At 55.9% G+C, this 18878-nt stretch overlaps 1 protein-coding gene across 5 annotated transcripts in view; it reads right to left on the reverse strand.

Moving 5' to 3' along the window:
- LOC123758952 (lachesin) overlaps positions 1-18878 on the reverse strand; it is a gene marked incomplete at its 5' end in the record, with an annotated part of 125359 nt that overhangs the window by 33394 nt on the left and 73087 nt on the right. For 3 of the 5 annotated variants that reach the window (XR_011229354.1, XM_069328955.1, XM_069328954.1), the window contains 1 exon segment: positions 8648-8662. Coding sequence is in view for 2 of the 3 variants with exons in the window: in XM_069328955.1 (XP_069185056.1) it covers positions 8648-8662 (15 nt within the window). 5 annotated transcript variants of the gene reach the window in all.

Below are 18878 nucleotides of genomic sequence, written 5' to 3' on the forward strand. Positions count from 1 at the left end.
GAGTTTGTGCTTCTACAGCACATAGTAGACATTTTAGTTGACACATATGTTTCCTGAGATTATTTGAGAATGTTGAACATTCGTTGCATAATACGTTGTGTATTTTTTTTCTCCTTTTCTGTTTAGGGTGTGATGGTGAAACTTGGACCAGTTGCAGCCCTTTCTATAACCATTTCATAAAAAAATTTATAAACAAATTGAACAACTTTTAATTTATACCGATTAGCCCCCTAAGGTTGTATGAGGAGCCCGAGCCCTGGGTGTGAGGTTGTATGAGGAGCCAGAGCCCCGGGTGTGAGGTTGTATGAGGAGCCAGAGCCCTGGGTGTGTGGTTGTATGAGGAGCCAGAGCCCCGGGTGTAAGGTTGTATGAGGAGCCAGAGCCCCGGGTGTGAGGGTGTATGAGGCGCCAGAGCCCCGGGTGTAAGGTTGTATGAGGAGCCAGAGCCCCGGGTGTGAGGTTGTATGAGGAGCCAGAGCCCCGGGTGTAAGGTTGTATGAGGAGCCAGAGCCCCGGTTGTGAGGGTGTATGAGGAGCCAGAGCCCTGGGAGTGAGGGTGTATGAGGAGCCAGAGCCCCGGGTGTGAGGTATGAGGAGCCAGAGCCCCGGGAGTGAGGTATGAGGAGCCAGAGCCCCGGGTGTGAGGTATGAGGAGCCAGAGCCCCGGGTGTAAGGTTGTATGAGGAGCCAGAGCCCCAGGTGTGAGGTTGTATGAGGAGCCAGAGTCCCGGGTGTGTGGTTGTATGAGGAGCCAGAGCCCCGGGTGTGTGGTTGTATGAGGAGCCAGAGCCCCGAATGTGAGGGTGTATGAGGAGCCAGAGCCCCGGGTGTGTGGTTGTATGAGGAGCCAGATCCCCGGGTGTGAGGTATGAGGAGCCAGAGCCCCGGGTGTAAGGTTGTATGAGGAGCCAGAGCCCCGGGTGTGAGGTTGTATGAGGAGCCAGAGCCCCGGGTGTGTGGTTGTATGAGGAGCCAGAGCCCCGGGTGTGTGGTTGTATGAGGAGCCAGAGCCCCGGGTGTGAGGGTGTATGAAGAGCCAGAGCCCCGGGCGTGAGGGTGTGTGAGGAGCCAGAGCCCCGGGAGTGTGGTTGTATGAGGAGCCAGAGCCCCGGGTGTGAGGGTGTATGAAGAGCCAGAGCCCCGGGCGTGAGGGTGTGTGAGGAGCCAGAGCCCCGGGAGTGTGGTTGTATGAGGAGCCAGAGCCCCGGGAGTGAGGTTGTATGAGGAGCCAGAGCCCCGGGTGTGAGGTATGAGGAGCAAGAGCCCCGGGTGTGAGGTATGAGGAGCCAGAGCCCCGGGAGTGAGGTATGAGGAGCCAGAGCCCCGGGTGTGAGGTATGAGGAGCCAGAGCCCCGGGTGTAAGGTTGTATGAGGAGCCAGAGCCCCGGGTGTGAGGTTGTATGAGGAGCCAGAGCCCCGGGTGTGTGGTTGTATGAGGAGCCAGAGCCCCGGGTGTGTGGTTGTATGAGGAGCCAGAGCCCCGGGTGTGAGGGTGTATGAGGAGCCAGAGCCCCGGGTGTGAGGGTGTGTGAGGAGCCAGAGCCCCGGGTGTGTGGTTGTATGAGGAGCCAGAGCCCCGGGTGTGTGGTTGTATGAGGAGCCAGAGCCCCGGGTGTGTGGTTGTATGAGGAGCCAGAGCCCCGGGTGTGAGGGTGTGTGAGGAGCCAGAGCCCCGGGAATGAGGTTGTATGAAGAGCCAGAGCCCCGGGTGTGAGGTATGAGGAGCTAGAGCCCCGGGTGTGAGGTATGAGTAGCCAGAACCCCGGGAGTGAGGTTGTATGAGGAGCCAGAGCCCCGGGAGTGTGGTTGTATGAGGAGGCAGAGCCCCGGGAGTGAGGTTGTATGAGGAGCCAGAGCCCCGGGTGTGAGGTATGAGGAGCTAGAGCCCCGGGTGTGAGGTATGAGGAGCCAGAGCCCCGGGAGTGAGGTATGAGGAGCGTGAGCCCCGGGTGTGAGGTATGAGGAGCCAGAGCCCCGGGTGTAAGGTTGTATGAGGAGCCAGAGCTCCGGGTGTGAGGATGTATGAGGAGCCAGAGCCCCGGGTGTGTGGTTGTATGAGGAGCCAGAGCCCCGGGTGTAAGGTTGTATGAGGAGCCAGAGCTCCGGGTGTGAGGTTGTATGAGGAGCCAGAGCCCCGGGTGTGTGGTTGTATGAGGAGCCAGAGCCCCGGGTGTGAGATTGTATGAGGAGCCAGAGCCCCGGGTGTGTGGTTGTATGAGGAGCCAGAGCCCCGGGTGTAAGGTTGTATGAGGAGCCAGAGCTCCGGGTGTGAGGTTGTATGAGGAGCCAGAGCCCCGGGTGTGTGGTTGTATGAGGAGCCAGAGCCCCGGGTGTAAGGGGGCTTATTACCGGTTTCGTAAAAATTGTTCAATTTGTTTATAAATGTATTTATGAAATGGTTATAGAAATCGCTGCAACTGGTCCTAGTTTCACCATCACACCCTAAACAGAAAAGGAGAAAAAAAATACACAACGTATTATGCAACGAATTTTCAACATTTTCAAAAAATTTCAGGGAACACATGTGTCAACTAAAATCATTTCTATAACACTCAGATATTAAACTAACACATAGTAAAGGATTGTGTTGATCAGTTTTATAAAAAAAGTGTTTAGTGCAATAATATAATTATTCAAAGTTACCCTTCCAAAAATATGCAATATATGATGTTTATAAATTTTTGTAAAATCAACAAATGGACTTTGGACTAAAATGTTTAAATAGGTTTGTAGAAACACAAACTCTACATATAAGGTGTAATTTGCATGTAAATTGATTAATAAATGAAAGCTGAGAAACACCTTGAAGTTGTAAATTACTTTCCAGAGTAAAATAAAGATCCAAGTTCGGCCACCTGTAGCTGAGCTTGACTTCGACAGATTTCGTTCATAATTGGCACCCTTGCAGATAGGCATCCATTGAGCAAGGTGTGCAAGTTTCATGCAAATCCCCTGATAAAAAAAAACGAGAAAAAAAAATTGGCAAAAAAAAAAAAAAAAAAAAAAAAAAAAAAAAAAAAAAAAAAAAAAAAAAAAAAAAAAAAAAAAAAAAAAAAAAAAAATTACATATAAATATATTGCACATACATATTACAATTATTACAAGAGTTTGTGCTTCTACAGCACATAGTAGACATTTTAGTTGACACATATGTTTCCTGAGATTATTTGAGAATGTTGAACATTCGTTGCATAATACGTTGTGTATTTTTTTTCTCCTTTTCTGTTTAGGGTGTGATGGTGAAACTTGGACCAGTTGCAGCCCTTTCTATAACCATTTCATAAAAAAATTTATAAACAAATTGAACAACTTTTAATTTATACCGATTAGCCCCCTAAGGTTGTATGAGGAGCCCGAGCCCTGGGTGTGAGGTTGTATGAGGAGCCAGAGCCCCGGGTGTGAGGTTGTATGAGGAGCCAGAGCCCTGGGTGTGTGGTTGTATGAGGAGCCAGAGCCCCGGGTGTAAGGTTGTATGAGGAGCCAGAGCCCCGGGTGTGAGGGTGTATGAGGCGCCAGAGCCCCGGGTGTAAGGTTGTATGAGGAGCCAGAGCCCCGGGTGTGAGGTTGTATGAGGAGCCAGAGCCCCGGGTGTAAGGTTGTATGAGGAGCCAGAGCCCCGGTTGTGAGGGTGTATGAGGAGCCAGAGCCCTGGGAGTGAGGGTGTATGAGGAGCCAGAGCCCCGGGTGTGAGGTATGAGGAGCCAGAGTCCCGGGTGTGAGGTATGAGGAGCCAGAGCCCCGGGTGTGAGGTATGAGGAGCCAGAGCCCCGGGTGTGAGGTTGTATGAGGAGCCAGAGCCTCGGTTGTGAGGGTGTATGAGGAGCCAGAGCCCCGGGTGTGAGGTATGAGGAGCCAGAGCCCCAGGTGTGATGTTGTATGAGAAGCCAGAGCCCCGGGTGTGATGTTGTATGAGGAGCCAGAGCCCCGGGTGTGAGGTATGAGGAGCCAGAGCCCCGGGGGTGAGGTTGTATGAGGAGCCAGAGCCCCGGGTGTGAGGTTGTATGAGGAGCCAGAGCCCCAGGTGTGATGTTGTATGAGGAGCCAGAGCCCCGGGTGTGAGGTATGAGGAACCAGAGCCCCAGGTGTGAGGTTGTATGAGGAGCCAGAGCCCCGGGTGTGTGGTTGTATGAGGAGCCAGAGCCCCGGGAGTGAGGTTGTATGAAGAGCCAGAACCCCGGTTGTGACGGTATATGAGGAGCCAGAGCCCCGGTTGTGAGGGTGTATGAGGAGCCAGAGCCCCGGGTGTGAGGTTGTATGAGGAGCCAGAGCCCCGGGTGTGATGTTGTATGAGGAGCCAGAGCCCCGGGTGTGAGGTATGAGGAGCCAGAGCCCCGGGTGTGAGGTTGTATGAGGAGCCAGAGCCCCGGGTGTGTGGTTGTATGAGGAGCCAGAGCCCCGGGAGTGAGGTTGTATGAGGAGCCAGAGCCCCGGTTGTGAGGGTGTATGAGGAGCCAGAGCCCCGGTTGTGAGGGTGTATGAGGAGCCAGAGCCCCGGGTGTGAGGGTGTATGAGGAGCCAGAGCCCTGGGTGTGAGGGTGTATGAGGAGCCAGAGCCCTGGGTGTGAGGGTGTATGAGGAGCCAGAGCCCCGGGTGTGAGGTTGTATGAGGAGCCAGAGCCCCGGGTGTGAGGTATGAGGAGCCAGAGTCCCGGGTGTGAGGTATGAGGAGCCAGAGCCCCGGGTGTGAGGTATGAGGAGCCAGAGCCCCGGGTGTGAGGTTGTATGAGGAGCCAGAGCCTCGGTTGTGAGGGTGTATGAGGAGCCAGAGCCCCGGGTGTGAGGTATGAGGAGCCAGAGCCCCAGGTGTGATGTTGTATGAGAAGCCAGAGCCCCGGGTGTGATGTTGTATGAGGAGCCAGAGCCCCGGGTGTGAGGTATGAGGAGCCAGAGCCCCGGGGGTGAGGTTGTATGAGGAGCCAGAGCCCCGGGTGTGAGGTTGTATGAGGAGCCAGAGCCCCAGGTGTGATGTTGTATGAGGAGCCAGAGCCCCGGGTGTGAGGTATGAGGAACCAGAGCCCCAGGTGTGAGGTTGTATGAGGAGCCAGAGCCCCGGGTGTGTGGTTGTATGAGGAGCCAGAGCCCCGGGAGTGAGGTTGTATGAAGAGCCAGAACCCCGGTTGTGACGGTATATGAGGAGCCAGAGCCCCGGTTGTGAGGGTGTATGAGGAGCCAGAGCCCCGGGTGTGAGGTTGTATGAGGAGCCAGAGCCCCGGGTGTGATGTTGTATGAGGAGCCAGAGCCCCGGGTGTGAGGTATGAGGAGCCAGAGCCCCGGGTGTGAGGTTGTATGAGGAGCCAGAGCCCCGGGTGTGTGGTTGTATGAGGAGCCAGAGCCCCGGGAGTGAGGTTGTATGAGGAGCCAGAGCCCCGGTTGTGAGGGTGTATGAGGAGCCAGAGCCCCGGTTGTGAGGGTGTATGAGGAGCCAGAGCCCCGGGTGTGAGGGTGTATGAGGAGCCAGAGCCCTGGGTGTGAGGGTGTATGAGGAGCCAGAGCCCTGGGTGTGAGGGTGTATGAGGAGCCAGAGCCCCGGGTGTGAGGTTGTATGAGGAGCCAGAGCCCCGGGTGTGAGGGTGTATGAGGAGCCAGAGCCCCGGGAGTGAGGGTGTATGAGGAGCCAGAGCCCCGGGTGTGAGGTTGTATGAGGAGCCAGAGCCCCGGGAGTAAGGGTGTATGAGGAGCCAGAGCCCCGAGAGTGAGGTTGTATGAGGAGCCAGAGCCCCGGGAGTGAGGTTGTATGAGGAGCCAGAGCCCCGGTTGTGAGGGTGTATGAGGAGCCAGAGCCCCGGTTGTGAGAGTGTATGAGGAGCCAGAGCCCCGGTTGTGAGGGTGTATGAGGAGCCAGAGCCCCGGGTGTGAGGTTGTATGAGGAGCCAGAGCCCCGGGTGTGAGGGTGTATGAGGAGCCAGAGCCTCGGGTGTGAGGTTGTATGAGGAGCCAGAGCCCCGGGTGTGAGGGGTATATGAGGAGCCAGAGCACCAGGTGTGAGGTATGAGGAGGCAGTGCCCCGGGTGTGAGGTATGAGGAGCCAGAGCCCCGGGTGTGAGGTATGAGGAGCCAGAGCCCCGGGTGTGAGGTATGAGGAGCCAGAGCCCCGGGTGTGAGGTTGTATGAGGAGCCAGAGCCCCGGTTGTGAGGGTGTATGAGGAGCCAGAGCCCTGGTGTGTGGTTGTATGAGGGGCCGGAGCCCCGGGTGTGAGGTATGAGGAGCCAGAGCCCCGGGTGTGAGGTTGTATGAGGAGTCAGAGCCCCGGTTGTGAGGTTGTATGAGGAGCCAGAACCCCTGGTGTGAGGTTGTATGAGGAGCCAGAGCCCCGGGAGTGAGGTTGTATGAGGAGCTAGAGCCCCGGGTGTGAGGTATGAGGAGCCAGAGCCCCGGTTGTGAGGGTGTATGAGGAGCCAGAGCCCTGGTGTGTGGTTGTATGAGGGGCCGGAGCCCCGGGTGTGAGGTATGAGGAGCCAGAGCCCCGGGTGTGAGGTTGTATGAGGAGTCAGAGCCCCGGTTGTGAGGGTGTATGAGGAGCCAGAGCACCGGGAGTGAGGGTGTATGAGGAGCCAGAGCCCCGGGTGTGTGGTTGTATGAGGAGCCAGAGCCCCGGGTGTGAGGTGGGTCGCCCCACACTGCGCAGTCTTGGCTCAACTATGGAAAATGGAGATTGAAACACACACACACAAGATAAGAAATATCTCTAAGAGTACACGAACCACACAAGAATAAAAATGAGTAGAAACACCAGTTACAAGACGTGAAGCTGCCGCGTCTCTAGCCTGCGGCGCCCAGCGGGGCAGTGGGGCGGGGCTGTGGGCAGGAGGGGCGGGTCTGTGGGCAGGAGGGGCGGGGCTGTGGGCAAGAGGGGAGGGGCTGTGGGCAAGAGGGGCGGGGCTGTGGGCAGGAGGGGCGGGGCTGTGGGCAGGTGGGGCGGGGCTGTGGGCAGGTTGGGCGGGGCTGTGGGCAGGTGGGGGGGGGCTGTGGGCAGGAGGGGCGGGGCTGTGGGCAGGAGGGGCGGGGCTGTGGGCAGGTGGGGCGGGGCTGTGGGCAGGAAGGGCGGGGCTGTGGGCAGGTGGGGCGGGGCTGTGGGTAGGAGGGGTGGGGCATGCGGTAATGAGGAGCGGGGAGGTAAGGGTGTGGTGGGGGTGGGGGTTAGGGACGGGGCGCCCCCTGCCCCGTGGACCAACAAGTACTGGGGGGCTCGCAGTGCAGAGTTTTGTCAGCACTCTCCAACACCATCGAGTAGCCAGACATTGACGTTGGTGTAGCGTGACCGTAGTCAGATATATACATGTGTCAGACGCGGCTGTGGCTGCATGGCTGGCAGCCACACACGGCGGAGTATCTGTGGCAGATAACATCATCCCGGCCCACGCTGCCGCCGCACGCTTCTATCCCCGCCACACACACGCTACACTACACCAAGCGCAGGTGCGCACCACCTGCTGCGCCAGCCAGGCTGCCACCACCGCCGCGCCACGCACCAACAAGGAAACATTTCCACAATGTTTAACTCTAGTATCAAGACTGCTAGAGCATAATGCATGATTATTGTGTCTATAGAGGAGCTCTGTAGGTCTCCTAGTTAGTGCCACTAACTATGGGTACTCTGTAAATAACAGCTGCAACTTATTGGTGAGTCCTCAGGCACTATCCTGCTGTAGACTAGTCAGAGCAGCCGGGTCATAACCGACAGGCCCCAGGTTCGATTCCCGGTCAGGTGAACCGTTTGGGGGACCACGGTAAGCCAAACTGGTTTCGTGTCCCCAACGATGACAACCAAGAGATGGTAATCACCTTATCTGCGTCACTATATATATATATATATATATATATATATATATATATATATATATATATATATATATATATATATATATATATATATATATATATATATATATATAAATATATATATATATATATATATATATATATATATATATATAAATATATATATATATATATATATATATATATATATATATATATATATATATATATATATATATATATATATATATATATATATATATATATATATATAGTGACTTAGTGAGCATGAAGGCGTGGTGCTTGGTCCACCACTGCTGACCAAGCACTGGTCATGGTAATAGTTACGGCCACATGAGGTCATGTGGCCTCATCAGGTCACATGAATATCGGTGCCATACACCCAGAGTGTGGCTCCCTTGTTCCGTGTAGCGCGGCGGTGCCAGCTTGCCTCGACTTGAAACATTGGCCACAGCACGGCAACTACGACTTTTATGGCTGCAGTCAGTAAAATTGCAATTTAAATCCTACATCAGTCTAGAATACTGTTACGATCAAAGGTTAGTATTTACAAATTAGTGCTAACTTTGAGCAAGTTAGGGAGCGACATTTGGCAGCGTGGGCGAGTGTCCGGTGCTGCCCCCTGGCCCCCGGGTCCCGAGCTGGCCCTCTAGGGCGGCACCACCTCGGGCGGGCGTTGTGTAGTCCCGAGGGCGGTGGGGGCGGCAGCGGCGAGGGCTGTGGGTGTTGTGGTTGAGTGTAGAAGCTGGTGGCTCTCTCTCTCCACCACAGACGATATTTCCTGAACAGCGGAACAAAGTACAGAAGCTAGGCAATGCATGCAGGATACCCCTGGGCGCGGCGGCGGCGTCGACGGCGTCACTCACCCCGACCCACTGGTCCTGAGTGTCGGGAGAAGCTCCGTCAGTAGTGCTCTGCCGCACCGCATCAGTACATAAGACTCCATTCACAATGAGTTAACTCTAGCCTACTCTAGCACAATGGACCTTAAGCCTACTATACCACATGGCACCTTAACCTAGCCTAATCTAGCACAATGCATCTTAACTAAGCTTACTCTAGCACATGACACCTTATCCTAGCCTACTCTAGCACATGACACCTTATCCTAGCCTACTCTAGCACATGGCACCTTATCCTAGCCTACTCTAGCACACGTCACCTTAACCTAGCGTTCTCTAGCACAATGCACCTTAACTAAGCTTACTCTAGCACATGACACCTTAACCTAGCCTACTCTAGCACATGGCACCTTAACCTAGCCTACTCTAGCACATGGCACCTTAACCTAGCCTACTCTAGCACACGGCACCTTAACCTAGCCTACTCTAGCACATGGCACCTTAACCTAGCCTACTCTAGCACACGGCACCTTAACCTAGCCTACTCTAGCACACAGCACCTTAACCTAGCCTACTCTAGCACACGGCACCTTAACCTAGCCTACTCTAGCACACAGCACCTTAACCTAGCCTACTCTAGCACATGACACATTAATCTAGCCTACTCTAGCACACGGCACCTTAATCTAGCCTACTCTAGCACACGTATCACATCAAGGCTCCGAAAGCCCCAACACAACACAGCAAGCAGGTTGCAATTTGAAAGGTCCCTACTTTTCCATTGCTAAGTGCAGTATTCAATTACCCTGCGAGACCTAGTCACCTATGCCTGAATGATCTGGCCGGGGCGCAGGTTTAATAGTCACTAACTAAACAAGCACTATCAGAGTGCTTCTTGAATCAGGTAAACAGCTTATAGCCATACCAGCTGGGAAGATTTGTTTGTGTTTGCAAGGCTTAACAGAAAGTTAGAGTGTAAAGTACACACACACACACACACACACACACACATATGATCAATAATATATTTACTTTAGTTATCCTTGCAAACTCTACAACCACTTTTAGAGTCAAACATTGCCACAAATACTTTCTTAATTAATATCAAACAGATTATTAAAAACTAAATCATTACTATTAAATCATATATATAATTAACGGAAAATTATAATATTTTTAAGAACATCAAATAACGTCATAGTTTTGAAATAACATAATTAAATCTCCAATGACGTGAAAAACTGTTCCCGTACTGGAAGTACAAGGTTGTTTCACACAATACATCAAGGCCGTACAGTGGAAAGAATACACCACTTTTCGGTGTATGTCCTGTAAGTTTACGTCAACCCAAGACATTGTAAAGCACAGGTTATGGTAAGTTATTGATTGTCTTAGTACCCTTACACAGGTTAATGGACGTTATGCTTACGGCAAGCCAAACCATGTCAGGTCTACAGTTTGGTTTACCTGGAGCCATCAGGGGCCCCTTGATGGGGTGATCTAGACTGACACATCGGTGAGGTGTGAGGCCCTCACCACCACCCACCTCATCGCTACATGTATATATATTTACCACTTTAACTTTACCTTTCAGATGAGCATTATCAAATTATATTAATATTTTATTTCTAAAACGTTGGCCGATGGAACTAAATCAGTTGTTTATGGTTGATCATTGTTGCTTAATTAAGAGTAGCAAGAATAGAGAGATAATTGAAGAATATGTAAAGCATGATCCCGTATGGAAGTGGTGGTTGATTACCGCCTCCAGGATGCCTCCAGGATGCCTCCAGGACGCCTCCAGGATGCCTCCAGGACGCCTCCAGGATGCCTCCAGGACGCCTCCAGGATGCCTCCAGGCCGCCTCCAGGATGCCTCCAGGCCGCCTCCAGGATGCCTCCAGGCCGCCTTGCTCACCAACGTTCTCGTATTTAATAGGGAAAGACGAATACCTTAATGTACAGTAGTTGATTTTTTTAATCTAAAGTGTTCTAGATGATGATGGTCGGCATGGCCCAGTGTCACGGCCAGGGTGGCCATGGACCAGTGTCACGGCCAGGGTGGCCATGGACCAGCGTCACGGCCAGGGTGGCCATGGACCAGCGTCACGGCCAGGGTGGCCATGGACCAGCGTCACGGCCAGGGTGGCCATGGACCAGCGTCACGGCCAGGGTGGCCATGGACCAGCGTCACGGCCAGGGTGGCCATGGACCAGCGTCACGGCCAGGGTGGCCATGGACCAGCGTCACGGCCAGGGTGGCCATGGACCAGCGTCACGGCCAGGGTGGCCATGGACCAGCGTCACGGCCAGGGTGGCCATGGACCAGCGTCACGGCCAGGGTGGCCATGGACCAGCGTCACGGCCAGGGTGGCCATGGACCAGCGTCACGGCCAGGGTGGCCATGGACCAGCGTCACGGCCAGGGTGGCCATGGACCAGCGTCACGGATAGGGTGGCCATGGACCAGCGTCACGGCCAGGGTGGTCATGGACCAGCGTCACGGCCAGGGTGGCCATGGACCAGCGTCACGGCCAGGGTGGCCATGGACCAGCGTCACGGCCAGGGTGGCCATGGACCAGCGTCACGGCCAGGGTGGCCATGGACCAGCGTCACGGCCAGGGAGGCCATGGACCAGCGTCACGGCCAGGGTGGCCATGGACCAGCGTCACGGCCAGGGTGGCCATGGACCAGCGTCACGGCCAGGGTGGCCATGGACCAGCGTCACGGCCAGGGTGGCCATGGACCAGCGTCACGGCCAGGGTGGCCATGGACCAGCGTCACGGCCAGGGTGGCCATGGACCAGCGTCACGGCCAGGGTTTCCATGGACCAGCGTCACGGCCAGGGTGGCCATGGACCAGCGTCACGGCCAGGGTGGTCATGGACCAGCGTCACGGCCAGGGTGGCCATGGACCAGCGTCACGGCCAGGGTGGCCATGGACCAGCGTCACGGCCAGGGTGGCCATGGACCAGCGTCACGGCCAGGGTGGCCATGGACCAGCGTCACGGCCAGGGAGGCCATGGACCAGCGTCACGGCCAGGGTGGCCATGGACCAGCGTCACGGCCAGGGTGGCCATGGACCAGCGTCACGGCCAGGGTGGCCATGGACCAGCGTCACGGCCAGGGTGGCCATGGACCAGCGTCACGGCCAGGGTGGCCATGGACCAGCGTCACGGCCAGGGTGGCCATGGACCAGCACGGCTACCCGGCTTCGCCTCCCTCATAATTACCCTTTGTTCAGAAACACGAGACGCGGACCTCTACCCGCCCTCCTCAGCCTCTGGTAATTGGGCGCTGGTTCACTCCCAGCTATAAATTTCACCGCCTATTCAGCGCGAGAGCTCAAGCTTTAGTCCCAACTCCTTATCAACCAATTTGGTCGTGGTGCGGAATCGAACCCACGGTTGGCACACACTATTAGCTTGGAGCCCACTTGTTAACAAGGAAGGAGAAGAGCGCTAAGTGCTTCACATGTTCCGATGATTGCAATATTTGCAATTCTGCAACATTAGTTTTATAATCACTCTTAAAGTTGACGATCTTGGAGAAGCTGTTGATTGTAGACGCTACTGCTCCTCTGTAACTGACTTGGGCTGCTTCTTGCTAAGGTTATGGTGCTTCCTTGGCGGGCGACAACGCTGCCGGGCTACAACGCTGCCGGGCGACAATGCTGCCGGGCAACAGCGCTGCCGGGCGACAACACTGCCGGGCGACAACGCTGCCGGGCGACAACGCTGCCGGGCAACAACGCTGCCGGGCGACAGCGCTGCCGGGCGACAACGCTGCCGGGCGACAACGCTGCCAGGCGACAACGCTGCCGGGCGACAACGCTGCCAGGCGACAACACTGCCGAGCAACAACGCTGCCAGGCGACAACACTGCCGGGCGACAACGCTGCCGGCGACAACGCTGCCAGGCGACAACGCTGGCGGGCAATAACGCTGCCGGGCAATAACGCTGCCGGGCAACAACGCTGCCAGGCGACAACGCTGCCGGCGACAACGCTGCCGGGCGACAACGCTGCCGGGCAATAACGCTGCCGGGCAACAACGCTGCCAGGCGACAACGCTGCCGGGCAATAACGCTGCCGGGCGACAACGCTGCCGGCGACAACGCTGTCAGGCGACAACACTGCCGGGCAATAACGCTGCCGAGCAACAACGCTGCCAGGCGACAACACTGCCGAGCGACAACACTGCCGGGCAACAACGCTGCCGGGCAACAACGCTGCCGGGCAACAACGCTGCCGGGCGACAACGCTGCCGGGCACCAACGCTGCTGGGCAACAACGCTGCCGGGCGACAACGCTGCCGGGCAATAACGCTGCCGGGCGACAACGCTGCCGGCGACAACGCTGTCAGGCGACAACACTGCCGGGCAATAACGCTGCCGAGCAACAACGCTGCCAGGCGACAACACTGCCGAGCGACAACACTGCCGGGCAACAACGCTGCCGGGCAACAACACTGCCGAGCGACAACACTGCCGGGCAACAACGCTGCCGGGCACCAACGCTGCTGGGCAACAACGCTGCCGGGCAACAACGCTGCCGGGCGACAACGTTGTCGAACGACGTCTCTACTGTAGGACAACGATGAACGTTAGTAACAGTATTAAGCGATGATACCTCCAGAAGATGAAACTGGCAGGTGATGACTCTCTGGGGATGAATGTTGGACGACGTTGGTTGGCCAGGTCAGGAGGGCGGGCACGTGAAGAGGAAGCGAGACAGAGGTTGCTATGACCAATGGACGGCAGGTTTCAATCTCTTGTTTCTGGCCGCCTGGGAAGAGTTTTGGCGGGATGAAAGTTCAATATTCCGTGAGTGTTGGGGCGACGCGACCAAATGACAGCCAGGGACTCTCCAAGCACCTGGTCGACGCGACCAAATGACAACCAGGGACTCTCCAAGCACCTGGTCGACACGGCTTCACAGACACTCCCCCACGCTCAGGTTATTCAGATTGAAAATATTCATCGCTGTTCCTAGGTTAAAAAAAAAGAATCTGACATTGTTCCACGCCGGAGTTCTCTGTTACCAAATTTTGGATGTGCTGTTACAGTTGGCCCGTCATCAGGTGGGGGCCCTCCAGTGTTCTACCGGGTGTGGTGGTAGAGAGGGGGCTCAGGTGAGCCCTCCACCACTGTGGTTAACACTGTTCTTGCTAGTTGTAGGGGGCCCCTTAACCCCCAGCCCGCCTGACTTGTTAACCCATTTCACATTTTATTTGTCGCTGTCGTGACTTTCCTACTCTGATGTAGACTCCCTGAATGCTGTGGGACTCCGCCTCCTCCCTGAATGCTGTGGGGCCCGCCTTCTCCTCCCTGAATGCTGCGGGACCCGCCTCCTCCCTGAATGCTGCGGGACCCGCCTCCTCCTCCCTGAATGCTGCGGGACCCGCCTCCTCCTCCCTGAATGCTGCGGGACCCGCCTTCTCCTCTCTGAATGCTGCGGGACCCGCCTCCTCCTCCCTGAATGCTGTGGGCCCGCCTCCTTCTCCCTGAATGCTGTGGGGCCCTCACCACCTCCCTGAATGCTGTGGGGACCCGCCTCCTCCTCCCTGAATTCTGTGGTGCTACGCCTCCTCCTCCCTGAATGCTGTGGGGCCCCGCCTTCTCCTGCCTGAATGCCGTGGGGCTCGCCTCCTCCTCCCTGAATGCTGTGGGGCCCGCCTCCTCCTCCCTGAATGCCGTGGGGCCCGCCTCCTCCTGCCTGAATGCTGTGGGGGCCCGCCTCCTTCTCCCTGAATGCTGTGGGGCCCTCACCATCTCCCTGAATGCTGTGGGGCCCTCACCACCTCCCTGAATGCTGTGAGACCCGCCTTTTCCTCCCTGAATGCTGTGGGGCCGACCACATCCCCTCGTGCCTACTGTGGGGGGGGGGGGGGGGGGGCATTTCACCCCACCTCCCATGCCAGCAATATTTGTTTGTTCGGACATGTGTAGCGGACCCTCCATATGGACACTGGTGCCCGAGGGTGTAGCGGCGGTGGGGTTGGTGTATGGGGGGGAGGGGGGATGGGGGAGGGGTGTTAGGCACTGGGAGGGGTGGGAGGGGGAGGCATGGGAGAGGGATGCTCATCTCTCTTGTCACAAGTAACGAGAACAAAAAAATCTAAGCTCGTATCAATTCCATTTTTATATCTATATTGTTTTTCTGCGTTCATGTCAACTTGGGTGGAATGATGAGGACGCGGGCAGCTGTGCTGGCGGGGGTCGAGCCTCAGCTCTTGGCCCCAGCCACTCAAAGCTTCAATCGACTGGTGGACGCAGCCTCTCCCGAGCCTGACGGGTTCTGTCACATGTACACTTCACACTGTAGACGGCGTCTGCCTCCACTCCGGCATATTATTAATATGTAATACTGCATATTACCTCAATGTTCTAGTTCCACGCTAAACTAATTATTTGTTGACACATTTGAGGATCTCTGTGGGTTGTAGTGGACATTCTGTGTCCCTCCCACCCCTCCCACCGCGTTCCACCGTGACAGCTGTCTTTACAACACCTGTCTACACCTGTCTGTATTCTGTTATCCTGTCTCATCTGTTTCTTTTATTGTGAAGTGAAGCTAAAATTAGTTAGTATTTTCTCCTTACTCGTATCTCTCAGCTCTGGTGGTATACCTCTCTCCTCTGTGGCCAGTCTGGTGGTATACCTCTCCTCTGTGACCAGTCTGGGGGTATACCTCTCCTCTGTGACCAGTGGTGGTATACCTCTCCTCTGTGGCCAGTCTGGTGGTATACCTCTCTTCTCTGTGGCCAGTCTGGTGGTATACCTCTCCTCTGTCCCCAGTCTGGTGGTATACCTCTCTTCTCTGTGGCCAGTCTGGTGGTATACCTCCACCCTGTGACCAGTCTGGTGGTATACCTCCCCCCTGTGACCAGTCTGGTGGTATACCTCCTTCCCTGTGACCAGTCTGGTGGTATACCTCCCCCTGTGACCAGTCTGGTGGTATACCTCCTTCCCTGTGACCAGTCTGGTGGTATACCTCCCCCTGTGACCAGTCTGGTGGTATACCTCTCCTCTGTGACCAGTCTGGTGGTATACCTCCCCCCTGTGACCAGTCTGGTGGTATACCTCTCCTCTGTGACCAGTCTGGTGGGAGTCTGTTGGAACACATACTAGCTCCCTGAGGCGCTAGTACGCCTGTCTAGGTGAGAGGGGGTTGGGGGGGTGTACCAAACTGGTATACCTTTACGGCATGATTAGTTTACATTAGGTCTTGAAATAGTCTTCTCCTCTTGCACATTTTGTGATATAAATGATTCCAAATATCTGCCTTACTCCTCTAGTGCTAAGTTTCATTAGCATTAGAGGAGATAAGGCAGAGAAGGTGGAGCTTTGTGACGTGAGGCCAGGTCAGCCGTCCCTGCTGCTGCTGCTGCTGCTGCTGCTGCTGCTGCTGCTGCTGCTGCTGCTGCTGCTGCTGCTGCTGCTGCTGCTGCTGCTGCTGCTGCTGCTGCTGCTGCTGCTGCTGCTGCTGCTGCTGCTGCTGCTGCTGCTGCTGCTGCTGCTGCTGCTGCTGCTGCTGCTGCTGCTGCTGCTGCTGCTGCTGCTGCTGCTGCTGCTGCTGCTGCTGCTGCTGCTGCTGCTGCTGCTGCTGCTGCTGCTGCTGCTGCTGCTGCTGCTGCTGCTGCTGCTGCTGCTGCTGCTGCTGCTGCTGCTGCTGCTGCTGCTGCTGCTGCTGCTGCTGCTGCTGCTGCTGCTGCTGCTGCTGCTGCTGCTGCTGCTGCTGCTGCTGCTGCTGCTGCTGCTGCTGCTGCTGCTGCTGCTGCTGCTGCTGCTGCTGCTGCTGCTGGTGGTGGTGGTGGTGGTGGTGGTGGTGGTGGGTTATAGGAGCACTTCTCTCTACATATTCAGTAAGTGTCGACTCGATTTTTCCAATCACCTTACACCTTGCACTCAGTAGGTGCAGTGAGTTGTGTGCACGAGTAGTAGTGCTCACAGTGGAGGTGCGCTCACTCCACAATCGACTGCTGAAGCCGAACTTGTCCTTTTCTTTAATTTTGTCATCATTTTGTTGTGAGTTGTGTAAGCCGGAGCGCCCGCCTGTCTGCCCGACCCGTCCAGGGACCAGCGTCCCGTCCCTCGGCCTCGTCTGCGTCGCTACACCTCACCCTCGGCCTCGTCTGCGTCGCCACTCTTCACCCTCGGCCTCGTCTGCGTCGCTACACCTCACCCTCGGCCTCGTCTGCGTCGCCACTCCTCACCCTCGGCCTCGTCTGCGTCGCCACTCCTCACCCTCGGCCTCGTCTGCGTCGCCACTCCTCACCCTAGGCCTCGTCTGCGTCGCCACTCTTCACCCTCGGCCTCGTCTGCGTCGCTACACCTCACCCTAGGCCTCGTCTGCGTCGCCACACCTCACCCTCGGCCTCGTCTGCGTCGCTACACCTCACCCTAGGCCTCGTCTGCGTCGCTACTCCTCACCCTCGGCCTCGTCTGCGTCGCCACTCCTCACCCTAGGCCTCGTCTGCGTCGCCACTCCTCACCCTCGGCCTCGTCTGCGTCGCCACTCCTCACCCTCGGCCTCGTCTGCGTCGCCACTCCTCACCCTAGGCCTCGTCTGCGTCGCCACTCCTCACCCTCGGCCTCGTCTGCGTCGCCACTCCTCACCCTCGGCCTCGTCTGCGTCGCCACACCTCACCCTCGGCCTCGTCTGCGTCGCCACTCCTCACCCTCGGCCTCGTCTGCGTCGCCACACCTCACCCTCGGCCTCGTCTGCGTCGCCACACCTCACCCTAGGCCTCGTCTGCGTCGCCACTCCTCACCCTCGGCTTAACACAGGACCAACTACTTGGACGGGTGGGCACAGCGACGGCCTCGCTTTCTTGCAGGTCAGCGTTCAATCCCCGACCGTCCAAGTGGTTATAGGCACTAATCCTTCCATCCGTCCAATCACATATCCTTATTCTCATATACATTCCAGGTGCTATATAGTCGTAATGCCTAAGCGCTTCCTCCGGATAAATAGACAATATTTGTCTAACTCTGTCTATGCCTTCCAGTAGTGTTCGTATTGAAGGTTCAATGCTGCATATTCCTGTGTGTGTGGGTACTCACCTATACAGTCTTGCAGAGCGTGCTTCAGTTCCTGGGCCCCGTCATTCACCTATAGCACTGTACTTGATCTTTAGCCTATGTGGAGTTCGGTCCCCCTCCCACGTTTGTGTTCCTGACCGTGTTACGGGCTCGGGACCCACACCAGTGTTACGGGCTCGGGACCCACACCAGTGTTACGGGCTCGGGACCCACACCAGTGTTACGGGCTCGGGACCCACACCAGTGTTACGGGCTCGGGGTCCATGTCACTCGTGGCTGCTCTTCGTGGTCCTCTTCAGTCTCATTTCAGTGGACTTGTCCTGTTGTTGTCTACGTGTGGGAGACCACACTAGGTGCTTCTGTTCCCGCCTGTCTGTCTGTCTGTCTGTCTGTCTGTCTGTCTGTCTGTCTGTCTGTCTGTCTGTCTGTCTGTCTGTCTGTCTGTCTGTCTGTCTGTCTGTCTCTCTCTCTCTCTCTCTCTCTCTCTCTCTCTCTCTCTCTCTCACTCTCACTCTCACTCTCACTCTCACTCTCACTCTCTCTCTCTCTCTCTCTCTCTCTCTCTCTCTCTCTCTCTCTCACTCTCTCTCTCTCTCTCACTCTCTCTCTCTCTCTCTCTCTCTCTCTCTCTCTCTCTCTCTCTCTCTCTCTCTCTCTCTCTCTCTCTCTCTCTCTCTCTCTCTCTCTCTCTCTCTCACTCTCTCTCTCTCTCTCTCTCTCTCTCTCTCTCTCTCTCTCTCTCTCTCTCTCTCTCTCTCTCTCTCTCTCTCACTCTCTCACTCTCTCTCTCTCTCTCTCTCTCTCTCTCTCTCTCACTCTCTCTCTCTCTCTCTCTCTCTCTCTCTCACTCTCTCTCTCTCTCTCTCTCTCTCTCTCTCTCTCTCTCTCTCTCTCTCTCTCTCTCTCTCTCTCTCTCTCTCTCTCTCTCTCTCTCACTCTCTCTCTCTCTCTCACTCTCTCTCTCTCACTCTCTCTCTCTCTCTCTCTCTCACTCTCTCTCTCTCACTCTCTCTCTCTCACTCTCTCTCTCTCACTCTCTCTCTCTCTCTCTCACTCTCTCTCTCTCTCTCTCACTCTCTCTCTCTCTCTCTCTCTCTCACTCTCTCTCTCTCTCTCTCACTCTCTCTCTCTCACTCTCTCTCTCTCTCTCTCTCTCTCTCTCTCTCTCTCTCTCTCTCTCTCTCTCTCTCTCTCTCTCTCTCTCTCTCTCTCTC

The sequence above is a fragment of the Procambarus clarkii genome, chromosome 22, assembly GCF_040958095.1.
Source record: "Procambarus clarkii isolate CNS0578487 chromosome 22, FALCON_Pclarkii_2.0, whole genome shotgun sequence".
NCBI classification, from domain to species: Eukaryota; Metazoa; Arthropoda; class Malacostraca; order Decapoda; family Cambaridae; genus Procambarus; species Procambarus clarkii.